General features: G+C 45.0%; 3 protein-coding genes across 4 annotated transcripts in view; 1 reads left to right on the forward strand and 2 right to left on the reverse strand.

Annotated features, from left to right (window-relative positions):
• The window catches only part of CUNHXorf56 (chromosome unknown CXorf56 homolog), a 4,867-nt gene extending 4,333 nt beyond the window's left edge, over nucleotides 1–534 (reverse strand). Inside the window, exons 1-2 of the mRNA XM_009636394.2 lie at nucleotides 495–534; nucleotides 276–343 (exon numbers count right to left, since the gene is read on the reverse strand). Of these exons, the coding sequence (XP_009634689.2) occupies nucleotides 276–343; nucleotides 495–534 (108 nt within the window). The remainder of the gene's footprint in view (nucleotides 1–275; nucleotides 344–494) is intronic.
• A 971-nt stretch (nucleotides 535–1,505) lies between these two features.
• Nucleotides 1,506–10,955, forward strand: UBE2A (ubiquitin conjugating enzyme E2 A). Its single transcript, XM_035891993.1, has 5 exons — nucleotides 1,506–1,511; nucleotides 7,758–7,847; nucleotides 8,335–8,409; nucleotides 8,869–8,957; nucleotides 9,389–10,955. The coding sequence occupies exons 2-5, from the start codon at nucleotides 7,832–7,834 to the stop codon at nucleotides 9,515–9,517; spliced, it is 309 nt and encodes a 102-aa protein (XP_035747886.1). The 5' UTR covers nucleotides 1,506–1,511; nucleotides 7,758–7,831; the 3' UTR covers nucleotides 9,518–10,955.
• Nucleotides 8,889–14,537, reverse strand: part of NKRF (NFKB repressing factor) — a 9,777-nt gene continuing 4,128 nt past the window's right edge. Inside the window, exons 3-8 of one of the 2 annotated variants that reach the window (XM_035891991.1) lie at nucleotides 14,176–14,537; nucleotides 13,406–13,556; nucleotides 11,923–12,767; nucleotides 11,703–11,838; nucleotides 11,351–11,617; nucleotides 8,889–8,969 (exon numbers count right to left, since the gene is read on the reverse strand). The exon at nucleotides 14,176–14,537 is cut by the window's right edge and continues 2 nt beyond it. In XM_035891991.1, coding sequence (XP_035747884.1) covers nucleotides 14,178–14,537 — 360 coding nt within the window. In that variant the 3' untranslated portion in view covers nucleotides 8,889–8,969; nucleotides 11,351–11,617; nucleotides 11,703–11,838; ... (1 more) ...; nucleotides 13,406–13,556; nucleotides 14,176–14,177. The remainder of the gene's footprint in view (nucleotides 8,970–11,350; nucleotides 11,618–11,702; nucleotides 11,839–11,922; nucleotides 12,768–13,405; nucleotides 13,557–14,175) is intronic. The other variant, XM_035891992.1, reaches the window with a different exon arrangement.

A 14,537-nucleotide genomic window follows, 5' to 3' on the forward strand; every position in this document is an offset into this window, starting at 1 on the left:
GGCTGGCGGCACCCCACCGCCGCGCCCCGGGGAGCACCCTAGGGTGGCGCATTGAGTGCAAATGAGGACGGCAAAATTTGGGCTTGACGTCGTTTCTCTTAACAGACGAGCTGGGTTGAGCTGGGCACAGAGCTGCTCCGAGCCGTGGGGAACAGGGAGATGGTGGCACCGTTCCCCTTGGCGTGCGGATTCGGGCAGGTCCATCCAGCTCTGTCCGTGCCTCCGTCCCTGCCTGGTGAACGGGGATTTCTCACAACCCGGGGCCTCTCGAATACCTGAGGGCGAGGCGCCGAAGTCTCTTCCTGGCGAGCACCAAGAGCCCGTCCGTTTCTTGCCGCGCAGGCTGGGTGAGAGCGGGAAGGGTCAGCAGCAGGAGGTTGTCAGTGCGGCCGTGAACGCCCTGTGTTGATTATTTTCTATCAGCTGCTGTGAGAGGCAGTGGGCCTTCCTCCCGTGTCTTTTTCTGAAGCCACCTCCCCACATGGCTGTGTTACGTGAAGTTAAGCTGAGGATAGCCAGGAAAGCGGGGCCCATCCAGTCTGCTCCAGACAACAGCAGAGACGAATTCTTTATTCCCAAAGGCAATTAAAAAAAGGTAGAAAAAAGATTATTTTCCCTTGGAAAAGGCTCTCTGTGGAAGCAGAAAGTGCAGCGTAGCAGGGTGTGCTGGTTTGGGCTGGGGTAGAGTTCATTTTCTCCTTTCATTTTCTCCTCAGCAGCCAGTATGGGGCTGTGGTTTCCAGGGCCTTGTCTGCCTCTCACCCCACCCCACCAGCGAGGAGGCTGGGGGGGCACAAGGAGCTGGGAGGGGGCACGGCCGGGACAGCTGACCCCGGCTGACCCCAGGGGTATTCCATACCATATGACGTCATGCTCAGCATATACAGCTGGGGGAAGAAGGAGGAAGGGGGGGATGTTCGGAGCGATGGTATTGTCTTCCCAAGTCACCATTAGGCATGATGGAGCCCTGCTGTCCTGGAGATGGCTGAACACCTGCCTGCCCATGGGAAGCAGTGAATGATTTTCTTGTTTTGCTTTGCTTGTGCGCGCAGCTTTTGCTTTACCTGTTAAACTGTCTTTATCTCAACCCATGAGTTTTCTCACTTTTACTCTTTTGATTCTCTCCCCCACCCCACCGGGGGGGGGAGAGGGGAAGTGGGGGGGAGTCAGCAAGCAGCTGTGTGGGGCTTAGTTGCCGGCTGGGGGTAAACCATGACATCTATGCTGCTTCGTTTTTATCTCTTCCTTGCACTGTATTCTTTATCAGTCTCAAGGTAGACCTTAAAATGCAGCATCCAGTTAAATGGTATTTCAAGTTTCCATTAATTAGGAACCATTCTCCTTTCGTTCCTACTTATACACATGAATCCCCCAAGCTTAAGAAACAGGAGCGGGATAAAATAGTACAAATAAACTTTTATAACTGAGTAACTTTTATATACATATCTACAGCATGTGGCATCACAATGGCATAGAATCACAGAAAACTGGGGTGGAAGGGACCTCAAGAGGTCACTTAGTCTGCCTCTCTGCCCCAAGGCAGGATCAGCTATATTGAAACCATTCTTGACAGATGTTTGTACAACCTGATCTTAAAAAATTTCCACTGATGGAAATTCCACAGCCTCCTTAGGCAATCTACAAAAATATACTGTTACAAATCACACCTACTAATAATTCAGTGCAGCAAAATGTTCTTACTGACACGGGTCTGCAAGATTAATTCTTTGCCAGTTTTAATGCACAATATGGCACTCCTGAATTCATACAGATAATAACAACACACACATATCTCTGTGACTAGGCATACAAAATGTAAGTTGGTTTCCAATTTTATAAAACCAGAAATTCTGCACAACTGATCATGAGTGCTCTTAAATTCATAAGTTACAGAGGGCTTCATAATTAACCAAGGTATAAATACACTGCATCCTCTGCTACAGTGTAATTTGTGTGCTAAATACCTTTATGAATCTTTCTTTCATTATTTTTATACAGAAGGATTGAGATGCTTTCATGTACATGTATATATGTATATACATATATACCCCATGGGTGGGCTGTGTAATACAAACATCTATGTAATACAGATTTATAATGCAAAGTATTCCCAGGGGGGCTAAGGTCCATTGAAGCCAAAGAATCTAATGATAAACAAACTAGCACCTTCACAAATGCAGACTCTATGGTCAAGCCAGCCAGCTCTTGACACTTGTCTGCATCTTGACTTGCACTGAAGGGTCAATATAGCAGTTTATTCACTGGGAATCCCAGTTGCTTGTAATTAGGATGTAGAATTACTTCTCTACTAACAACATAACAGACAGCAGGATTTTGTTTGCAAAGGCATCAATTTTTCCAGAATTTAATACAGATTAACTAAGGCATCTAACTTTTTTCTTTTTTTTTTTTTTTCTCCGAGGACGGTAAGTGCGGCTACGTGCAGGCCTGGTGCTGGGCTTTCTGGGGGTAAACTGCTGCGGCTTTACACCGGCCTGGGTGTGTCACTGCCGTGGACTTTGCAACAGGTGTGGGCTTGGGATGGAGAAGGGACGTGGGTGCATATTCACCAGACCACACGTCCGTATGCTGCACTCAGGACTTACGTAAATACTTTTTTTTTTTTTTTTTAAAATCCTACTCCAGGAAAGTGGTGTAGCTTTAGATCACTCTGTTGATTTATAGAAACATACAAATTAGTTTGTAGGGGCTTGCTTGTAGTCGCTTAATCTGACTATCCTAAGCCTAACTTAATGTACTACTGTAAAGATCTCCAAGCTTTTCTGGACACTCATATTTGGAGAACTGTCAAAAGCCTGATGTGGAACTGTTGTCGTTTGTTTTGAGTTCTGTTTTTTCTGATGCTGGAAGTGTTTTGCAAGTAAGTCCCAAGGTGAGTCAGCTGAAGTAGGAAATGGGCTAAATGTTTGAAGAAGTTCAGAACAGATTTTTTGGGGTCTTTTTCTTGGCATCTGCTTCACTCTGCTACAATCAGTATCATTCAGGGTTAAAGATTAAAAGGACTTTTTAACTTTAAAAGCTGACTAAATAGGTCCTCATAACATACCTGAGTCCTAGTAGTTTCCGTCTGGCCTCATTGTCTTTCATAGTTTTACTGATGCTGTATGAATATTTCAGCATCTTTGTGAAAACTTGTTAGACATGAAATACTGTCTAACTGAAATCAGTGATGCGTGGTTTTTGATTTTGTTTTGTTTTTTTTTAAGATACTTTCAGTGCAGGCTATAATTAATCCTAGATCTCCATGACTCATGACAAAAGCATAGGAAAAATTCCTTAACTCTTATGTTGTTCTTGGCCAACTCCTTTGTCTCTGTTTATCCTCAGAGGTAGCACCTGTGGGCATGCCTGTAAATGACAGATTTTTTTTTTTTCTGTGAAGATTTTAAATATTTCAGGCCTAAGAAAACTCCAAAGACTCCAGTTACTTTTTTTAATGTATTTGATTAGTTAAGAAACTGCTATAGTAGCTGCTTCAGAAGTCTAATGTTTAGAACTTGAGTATTCCATAACATCGCATAATAGAACAGGTAGGCTAAATGTATTCTGTTATCTCATCTTGTAAACCTTAAAGAAGGGCTTCCTTAAACTTCTGCCAGGGTTGCTAGAGCTGCTTAGGTTCTTGGTGCCCTGCCACTAATAGAGCGATTCACTGTTTGGAGCAGAAAGCCGTCTCCTTGCAGTGTGCTAAAATGCAGATTGTTTCCACGTTCAGGCTTTTCCAGCTCAGTGTGGGGTTAACAGATGCTATAAGGGTTTTTTCCCTTGTATTTCCATTTAGTTGCAGAAGGTTGGAAACTGCTTTTGAGAGCCCTGACATACTGATTTCATCTGTGCTTTCCACTGTGGCAGCATTGTGTCTTTATCTCACATACTTAGGACATGTTGCACTGGCAGCAGTTTGCAGTTCAAACAGATGCTTGAGGCTGCTACTGCTGTCCTACTACTTTGGCTGATCTAATAATTTTATACTTCATTCTTCTTGGTATGTGATGGATTGCTCTTTTCATAGTGAAGTGTGTGTTTTCACAGTATGCGCTCAGGAAAACAGATATGTCTTGGGTTGCAGGATATGGTTATCTCCTTTTCTCTGGGACATATCTTACATTGTGCTAGATAACAAAATACTAAGTGGTGCCTAGAGATAGGGGTGCATTGGTGCCTTGGCTGTGCTTTTCCATTAAGTGAGTAGAGTAGCGCAGTTCAGATAACAGTAGCACAGTTCAGATGCAGTTTAGCTTAATGTAGGTAAAATTAAGGGAATTTTCATTTAACAGTATTGAGCTGTTAGTCTGGGCTTATTTTGTAACTGTGCAGGCCCTTGTGAGCCAAAGGTACGCTGGAGTTCTGTAACCTTCCTCATGAAGCCTTTGCAGGGCAGTGTGCTTTGGAAGTCACATTGTATTTTCGTTTTTAGGCTCTGTCACTTCCTGGTGATACTGCAAGACTTCAGATACCTTAGTTCTTGTGAAAGTAGCCTGTGAAATTTTTTTTTGTTGAACTGGAGGTGTAATAATTTCGACATAATGAGAATTACTGTTCTTTATCCTCATTCTGGTGAGGCCCTTTTCCAGTCTCAGCTTCTGAGGTTTCTTAGCTCTGTCTGAACTGAAAACCTTTAAGTTCAAACACATTTGTTTACTTGCTGTGCAGCATAATGCAGCTAACTACCCTCCCTCCCCTCCGCCCCCAGACTTTAGAGGGTGTTTTCACAACTCGGCGCGCAGGCTGTCTCGGCCTAGGAGCAAGTACTAATTTAGATCAGCAGCATAACTTCCATCTTCTGGTTTAAGAGGATTCGATTGCAGGTGTCTGCACTAGGACCCCAGGGATATTTATCCTGCCCTTCACCACCTTTCTAAGAATCTGTATGTGTGTGTGTGGCATCTGAAGTGGTACTGCTGTCACAGTGATGGAAACTCAGGCTCTCCCAGTTCTTCAGACCTGTTTCTCTGAAACTGGATGATACTGTGGTTAGTGCAGGATTCCTGGCCTGGAGAGAGTTAAGTAACGCAGCTACTGTAGTACCCTGCCTTGCTGTCGTCATGCAGGAGTCTTGAACAGAGAGAGCAAGGTGTTTGCCTTCTGTATGGTTTGTTCCTTGCTTATGGAATGTGGATTCCGGGAGAGGAAGAGATTGTCCCTGCTTTATGGACAGTGGAGTAGAGGGGTTTGCTCTTGATCCCTGAGGTGAGGAGAGCCCAGCAGGGATGTGGGTGGGTGCTGCTGTGGCAGAGGTTACTTGGGCCAGTGTACAGGTCATGGGGAAGCCTCTGTGTTACCCCTGCGAGAGTCTCGCATCCTGAGGTAGGAGAAACGAGGTAAGTAAGTACAGGAGAGAAAAGAGAATGGTCTCCGAAGATCAGTGATGATCTAATATCAATAATGACAGCAAATATGATAATTTATGTTTTAAAATTGGCTGTCTAGGGCAAGTTGCAAGGAATACCAGCTGGAAGCTTTAAAATTAGTGACAGAAGAGACGGGACGCTGAAGGCCTCATCCCCAGCAGTGTGTGTGAGTGACCCTTGGACTTTGGTTCATCAAATCTCTGGATTTGTCCTTTAATAAAGCTCAACAACGAGGTGTTGCATACTGTGGAGCTCTTTCGAAGAGCCACTGCCACTCTGGGTCTTGACTTGAAAATTTGAATAGGTAGATACTCCCATCTGGAAGCTGTCTAACCACTTGCTCAGACTTGTGTTAAAAGTAAAGTCCTGTCCCTAGTGGGACAGCTTTCCTTTCTTTCAGTAGTTTTAAATGGGTTCTAAGACCAAACTGCCCTTGATACTGCTTTTGGGACATCTTATCTGTCCCCTCCGCTCCCACTTCAGTCAGTGTCCTAGAACAGCATCCATTTTCTCAAGAACGCTTGTTGAACTCCACTGTTTGTTGGTTTGTGCTCAGTTTTCAGCCTACGGCTTGCTTAGTTACTCTTCCAGAGAAGAAAGTGCCTGGCTTTCCTACCTTATGAGGAGGCTGCTGAGAACCAGAGCTGCGGCAGGGAAGAATCAATCTCTAAGCATTTGATTCTAAAGGGCCAATACTGCTTGGGATTGTCACCAGGTGGGGGAGGAAAGGTAGTCCTGAGCTGATGTTCACAGCTGGTAGAAGTTGTTACTAACTTTCCAGTGCTGGCTTTCAGACTGATCTCAGATCTGGCTCTGGGCCTCTGGATTAGCTGAAGTAAAGCTTAAAAACCCCACTGCAGATTTTTGCTAATTTGAACAATCTTAACTATACTACTCTTGTTCTTTTGTTTTACAGTAAGATAGCATGCTGTTGGTTCTTATGTTGTTAGGCTGCTAATAAAAACCAAACATGCAAAACCTTTTTTTTTTTTAGGATGTTGAGACTTACCACTGTGGTATGGAAAGCTGTGAAGCATCTGTACTGTTTTCATATGCAAATGGGAATATCAAAGCAATGATCTTCATTTCCTGCAACTCAGTGTTATAGTTTACCTCTTTATAAAGGAAGTGGTCCCTGTGAAATACTGCAGGTCATTGCTGACCTGAAAAAAATGAAAAGGGGTTGAAAAATCTGTTCTCTGGTTACCAGTTGTTGGCACATGTTTGCCAGCCAAATGAAGGAATACATTAATTGTATTAGTGCTGGAAAACGCCCTCACAGTAGGAAGCAAGGGTGAGCTTTATATCGGAGTCCCTGAGTTTTAATTTGGGCACTGAGGGGGTGGGGGGAGGAGGGGGGAGAACCCTGTCACTGATATGTAAAAATGCCTTTTCAAAAAAGGGAATATGTCTGCCCTGGTGGCTTGTAACAGCTCTTACTGTGAGGCACATTCCTTTTACAGGAGAGCTATCTATTTATACAAAGGTGCTTCAGATATTTCTCTGTGGGCATACCCAGGAACTTTATAAGCTGCCTCCCGGATCGGCTGGTCTGAGGCGAGAGCACGGTAGAGAGAAGCTTGTGTGTTTTGGAGTATGTAGAGTTCCTTAGTTACTGCTAGCAGCGCTCAGTCCCTTGGACCCATATTTACGCGGCTTAGTTGACAGACTTCTTACTCCGAGATTGTCATAGCCTGAGGAGAAGGGCTCAAATAACTTATGTTGGTGCAGGCTGCTAAAACAATTGGGTTGGGACTTGACTACGCAGTTTTCCGTTTCCCTTTACTCAGCCTTTCCCAAAGGAAGGCTAGTTAGTGTGAAGTAAATGATCAGATTTTTACTTTAAAGTATCTGATTTGGATGCTGCTTTCTGTACCGCTTTTCTACAAGAAGACCTCATTACCTTACAGTTGTTGATAAAAATGTACTGTCTTGAAATTTAAACAGGAAATAAATAAGAAGGTCCTTGTCATGATAGCATATTCCAGCCTCTAGGACTTAGAAGTCATGGCCTGTTACACAGATGGTTTTACACCCACTTGTGGTGTTCTTACACAGTGCACTGGGATTAGGCTTTGTGGAAGAAAACCTCCAGGGCAGACTCATTTCCTTACACAAACCTTTTGACTGGGGTGGTGGTTTTGGCAATAAAAGTAAGTCCCAGGAGATGCTCCCGCACCAGTACTGTCTAGGGCTTCAGTGTTGATGATTAACTCCAAAGAGAGTAGAAGAATCGTTGCAGGAGCAATCTGTGTTCCATATCAAACATGCAAGTACGAGCACAGGAAAGAGTATCAGTTCGTGCTTGTGGAGGGATGCGACTTACTCATCCCTTGTGCAAATTCATTCTGAATAAAGGTTACTTATCTCTCTTTTCAACTCCAGGAACTTTCAAACTTACAATAGAATTCACAGAAGAATATCCGAATAAGCCACCTACTGTTAGATTTGTCTCTAAAATGTTTCATCCAAATGGTAAGTACTTCCACAATGCCTTTTTTAAGTTATAGCTTGCTATACTGCTGCAGAAAAAAGTCTATTTATTATAAAAGTTTCCTCTGTCTAATAAGCTAGCAGAATTCCAGGGTGGTTCTATGTAGTTTTGGTAAGGATGAGTATGTGAGCAGTGCTCAGGCTTGAAATGAAAGGGGCAATCAAAGGAGCCTCTTAACTTTCGTGTGTTACAGCACAGTTTTGATGGGGTGCTCTTCTCTCTCAACTGGCTGTTGTTAAACCTTACAGAATAATATTTTGTACTTAAATAGCACTGCAGTGCCTTGGACTCTTGTCTATACATACTGCATACATAGCGTAATGAGACTGCTGAACGCAATTGTCTCTTATCACTTCTCTTCCCCAAAATGCCTGTAAGAATGATAGACGTTGAAATGTAGTGCTAGTTTCCAACCAGAGTCAGTGATAGTAAGATCATTTAATTAATCCATTTCCTTGGTAATTAAAGGTTGGAGAGGTATTCCCTGCCTCCAAAGAAATACTAGTTTTGTGAAGAAGTACTGGAAACTTTCAAATGCAGCAAGTAAGCACGTGTGGGTAAAGTGCATTGAGGGAAGCTGCCATGAGGAAGGTGACCAGGCACTGACTGTTGGGAGATACTTTTGGGGGAAACCTTATGTGTAAACAAGCTTTTTGCCCATCTTCTTTAATTGGTTCACTTGTGGGTAGCTGAAATTTCTTTGCCTTAAAGTCTATTAATGGTTTTTCATTCGTTCCATAGCAGTAGTTGCAATGTCTCAGAGAAGCTTGATGTTGAAGAATAAGCAGAGGTTGAGTCCAAACACCTGAACAGGCAGGTGTTGGTGACAAGCTTCACCTCTTCCTACCTCCAGGCTTGTTTGCTGGATTTAAATCTGTTCAGATGCTATTGATTTTCGTGGTGTCTGTCAGTGTGTAGGTTTTCAGGATCAGGCAATACTAGGAAAAAACTGAGTAGCTGTACAACTTCTGTCTTAAGCCATTCTTTCTGAACCTTTTCTAGTCTATGCAGACGGTAGTATATGTCTGGATATTCTTCAGAATCGTTGGAGTCCTACTTACGATGTCTCCTCCATCTTAACATCCATACAGGTAAAAAGAACTCTGCATAAAAAAGGCAGAATGACATTAGGATGCTTAGACAAAAACAGCTCGGGAAATGCTTTTTTTTTTTTTTTTTCTTCTTTTCTCCTTATAACCAGTATAGCAGCTATACCTTGATATTTGCTAAAGTGTGAATGCTTCCCAGCTGTAAATTGACCAGTCAGTGACAGCAGGTGGTCGCTGAAGGGGCCGGTCCAGGGATTGCACCCCTGGGGTGTCGCTGTGGGGCTGTCTGTAGCTGCCTGCACTGCTAAGAACGAGAGCGAAAGCTTCCCGTACCCCACAACTGGAATAATGCAGTGTACCCTACCGGTACCTGGGTGAACGTCGGCACTCTTAGGAGTATGGGTAGTTCAAGGAATATGTTGGAAAACTAAACCTACTTTCCAGTGCCTAAGAATCTTTTTCTCTTTGCGCAGTCCCTATTGGATGAGCCAAATCCCAACAGCCCAGCAAACAGCCAGGCAGCTCAGCTATACCAAGAGAATAAGCGGGAATATGAAAAACGGGTTTCTGCAATAGTAGAACAGAGCTGGCGTGACTGTTGACCCAGGATGATGCAAATGAACACTCTGTTGATGAGGAAAATAAACAAAGTGTCTCAGTCATCTTTTTCCTCCTAGCATTTACTTTGAAAGCAGAATAGCTGTTGTGCTGTTGCCACCCTCCCTTGCTGAAGCTTCTTCTCCTTGGACATCAGAAAGCACCCACTTTGAAGTCAAATGTTCTGTACTTGGGTTACTTGCAAAAGAGTTACTGATGCTGAATTCATTTTCTGTGGTCCCTCTCCAGTCTTAGGGCAGTATTGTGCATTTCTGTAGTGTACACTAAGCTTTTAATTGTAATTGTGTTATACACAGTGATGCTTATGTGTAGCTTGATAAAAGGGATGTTTATATACATACACATTTTTTAACTGATATTAACTAAAGTGCTGATCTGTCCAGGCTGGTCATTTACCTCTACTATTGGTTTAGACCCCACTGCATTTGTAAGTACTGAGTGAAGAAATAACCTCTTGTTTCCCTTCTGTATGGGTTTATCAACCTCTTACTCATGGAAAAAAAAACACAAACTGATTCCAATTCCAATGTTTAGTGAGATGGTGGAATGCTAGTTACTTCAGCACTTCACATGCAAGATTTATGTACAGATATACATAAATCGCTACAGTTGTGGTACTTTGATCTTCGCTTAGGGTGAGAAACAACCCTCCCCTTTTTTTTTTTATTTTATTTTATTTTAAAGGGCATGCCTACAGTAACTGCTTCAATCTGTTTCTGTAGTGCTGTCACTGAGGCATTACTGGGCAAAACCAGGTAGAGCTGTGGTACTCTGAGCGAAAAACCTTCTGCATTAAGGAAGAGGTAAAACCTGCAGCATTCCGGCGGTGGAATTACTCTCCCTCAGTGTCTTTCTCCCACCCCTTATCTTTAGCTGAGAAAGATAAGTTCCTTGGGATCCAACTCTGTCTTGGGGAAAGTTTGAATAAAGTACGGGGTAGGCACTTGAGGCTCTGCAGTTTCTGCTCTTCGTGGATTACTGTGTGGTTTGTGTGAGCTACCGCTGCATGCTTGAGTTACTTTCCCTTTGGTTTTATGAAAGTCTTTTTTCAACTCTGGAAAAAAAAAACCCAAACCCAACCCCCTTTGTAAGTCCAGACTTACTTTTTTTTGTAAGGCTAAGTTTCTACATTTGGATACAAGCAGCAGTGTGGGATGAAACCTACAATTGTGTTGTCCACTGTTCCAGTGTCTTTTGTGTGCACATTGGTCTGTTAGTTGAGTTTAACTTTGCACAAGTAACCCATGTAAGAAACTGTACATTTTTCAAAAGTTGTAAATAAAGTGTAACCTTAGTGCTTATTGTATAAATAGGCAAGAGGCGTCCAGCTGTGGTTATTGTGACAGGGCAGCCGGGGCCGGTGGTGGGACCCAGCTGCCGGTGCACTCCTACAGCAGGAGCATGGAAGGCTTCCTGCCCCGTGGCTGCCTGCTGCCGGCCGGGGTAGAGAAGGAGGGGCGAGGGCCAGGATCTGCTCACTGCAGAGAAATGGCGAAACAGGCACCGGTCTTGGGGGGGGGGAGGAAAGAAAAAAAGAAAAAGAGGGGGGAAAAAAAAAAAGCACTTGCAGGAAGCTCGGCCCTGGGCCATGCTGCTGAGTGAACAGCAGACAAAGCAGCCTATGATAATGAGTTTGTTACAGTAACTTAACAGGCTCAGTAATGAACTGGCACGGGGATCATATTTATTTTCCTCCTGTCTTAGGAGGACAGGATTTAATCTGACAGGCACATGACAACAGCTGGTACTGCTGCCTAGCTCTGCTGTTAAGACAGAAGCTGCCAGGCTCTTCCAAAACATCAAATGGGGATTTTTACCTGCTGTGACAACAGCTCGTACCCCCGACCAGGCCTTTTGGCATCACAGTCCTACCCAAGTTACGCTGGCTCGTTTTCCTAAAGGGCAGGGTGTCTCAGCAGCGGCACTGGGCAGTCCCTCAGGCGTGCGTGGCGCAGGCAGGACAGCAGGACTCTGCCGTGAGTAATCAATCAATCAGTCACATTTGTTTCTTCAGCATTCCCTGCGCCAGGCTTTGCCAAGTCAGAGCCAGTCAAGCAATGAGCACCTCGGTGGCACCCACGATGCTGCAGACCAGTGGGAGAAGTAAACAAAGCACCCACAAAACCACCCCACCCCCCCCACCTTGGCAATGAAGCCAACCACACGTACCCCAACCATTGCCCCTGTACCAGCTGTGATGATTTCTGCAGGCTATTGCAAGCAGAACCCTTCCTGCGTGGTCCAAGTCACTCTGATGTCACAGATGCCCTCATCCTAGCAGTCCCTCCATTTTTGTATTGTCTTGCTAGTCACAAAAAAAAAAAAAATTTCAAATCTCACCTTCACCCCCCCATAGGTAAGGCCTTCATCTGCTCACTTACTTACTTACTTTTAATCCACGTACTGGTGCTCCAGAAAGCTGACGGCCACATAAATGCGCTGGGGCTGGCGAGGCTGGCACCCCTCTGGCAACACCCAGCGCCCCACACCTACAGCCGCTTGCTGCACAGGAGGCGACGGCCGGGTCCTGCACAGCGCTACCGCACGCGGCGAGGGCGGGTGGGTGGCCCAGAGTCACAGCCGCTACCCAGGCCAGGAAAAGCAATGCCCTGCACAGACCCGCACTGGAGGCTACCCCTGTTGGGGTACTGCTGCGTTTAGCCAGCCTCCCATCCCCAAAAGAGGCATTTTTTTCATCCCAAATACTGCAGGGGTGTTCTTGCTGCTTTTCTCAGCATCACCAAGCCTTTAAGATCTGCTGTACAGCCAGGCTGGGGGGCGGGCTGCACTCCTGCTTGCAGGAATATCTGCTGAGAGAGAACCAGGCTCCTTCCACTCCTACGTCACCATCTGCCAGAGCCCTGCACTCCTCAGAGCAGAATTTGGAAGCAGAGCAAGAAGGAATAATGCACACAAACACACACACCCCCCCCAAAACAACAAACCCAACGTACTTTCAGAATTAACTGCAATTAACTGCCAGATGCTGTTTCCACAAAGGCAGGAGCAGCACGGTTCGATTTGCGCAGTCCAGGCTAGCAGAAGCTGTGCTGCGGCCACCCAGGCAAGGAGAGGAGGGAACGCGCCCTCGCTCGCTCCTTCCTGAGCGGGTCCTTACCTGAGGGTAGCCCCTTCCTTTTCACACGGCAGGGATGAAAATGCCACCAACTGTGCATCACCCGGACATTCTGCTCCGTCGGTAGAGGTCAGTCACCCTCTCCTCAGCACTGAGAGCTTTTAAAAAGAAAACGGAACAGGAGGTGGGAAAAAAATGCTAGAGGATGACGTAAAAAGATGGGGAGGTAAATATAGGCAGCGGAAAAAACAAAGCGATAGCTGAGACACAAGGCAAGAGGAGGACAGAAAAAAGTACTTTGTTAGGACTGGCTTTGCGTTAAAGAACCATCGTCGGGCCCTACTGGTGACAGGAAAACCCCAGCAGCTCTAGGCATATCCCACTCTTGGCTCTTCCAAGGTCAATTCCTAACCTCGCTGTTTTCCAAGCCCGAAGGGAGGGTTCCTGCGAGGCTCACAAGCACCACGTCCTGCGGTACCACCGGCAGAATAGCGCAGGCAGCGGTCAGCGTCTGCTCCCCAGCAAGGGAGGAGCGCTCCGGCCTCCCGGCTGCGCGTGCCGCTCCTGGAGAGAGGCCACACGCGCCCCACCTCAGAGCAACACCGGGGTTTTAATTGTGAATTGCCCTCGACACACACGAGGGACAGAAACAAAGCAGAGAAATAATGAGGCACGGAGCTGATTGTGCTCAGGATTAGATTGCTTATATTCAAAGTAAAAAAAAAAAAAAAAAAAAAGTTATGTAACAGTCCCCACCAGCTACACCAGCGTCTCCGCGCGTGGGCTCTGCGCTTACCTCCAGCTTCTGTGTGTCACACGGCGCCGCGGTATTTGCACACGCCAGGCAGCGCGCCAAGGTAACGAAGGCACTGGAATTACCTCAGTGCGACGCACGGATGACTGAGGTGTGCTCAGTAACGCCAGTACGGGAGCCGCAAGGTAGAAATCTATGAATAAAACTGTACCGTTAAATGGGATAAGGACATCTCCCTACATGTACACAGCAGAGACGAGACCTCGCTATACCTATTTCTCAAGAATAAATGCAGTTTCACACATTTTTTTTTTTATACAAAGTGTGACAAATCCTGTTTTTTTCCAGAAATAAAACTTTATTTTTATTGTCATTAATACCAACTTTACATACAGGTTCATTCCCCTAGACTGCATTTCCTTTGCTTTTTATTATTTTATTTTTTTTTTTTTAAAAAAAAAAGGCTTTTTTTTTTTCCTTCCTCAGTCAAGAAGAATAAGGGAACTATAATTTTAAATGATGTCAAATTCCTTCTCGTTGGACATGTGTTTTTGCTATTACAAAACTATTAAAATGTGAAGGAGTGGGTAATATCAAAGACACATACAGTAACAGCACTACTGCTCTTGGGTTGTGCTAATATACTTGAACAGAACTTGGTCAGTTCTAAAAGTCTAACAACATTTTTAGAAATTATATTAACGAAGTAGAAGACCTCAACGTTAATATAACCCACAACAAGAAAAATGCAGCATCTCTCTCTGTAATTGAACACCTAGGAAGCTCAGTCTCCGGCAAAAGGGGACGCCTACCCTCAGTTTGCTTGAGGCATAATAAGCTCGTAATGCCCGACCTGGCCTTCTTGCTTCAGCTGGTCTAACAGATCTTCCTTGCGCCGCTTCCTGCTCACCACCAAGTATCTGTTGTGCCCCTGCCCGTGGGATTTACTTTTAAGACCATATTTTTGGGCGATCTGATGTATCTGCTTCCGCTCATCCATGGTCAGTTCTCTAGAGAAAGTCAAGTCAATGTGACTTTCTGAGCGTGCATAGTTTCGAATGATCTCTTCAATATCTCTCTTTGCGATTTTATTCACCCTTTCTACATCAAGCCCAAGTCCCTCCCTTTTAAACTGCTCCTTCACTGAAATTGGCTCTCTAATTCCTTCACCATC

This window comes from Egretta garzetta, unplaced genomic scaffold (assembly GCF_000687185.1).
Source record: "Egretta garzetta isolate BGI_Z169 unplaced genomic scaffold, ASM68718v1 scaffold53, whole genome shotgun sequence".
Lineage (NCBI taxonomy): Eukaryota > Metazoa > Chordata > Aves > Pelecaniformes > Ardeidae > Egretta > Egretta garzetta.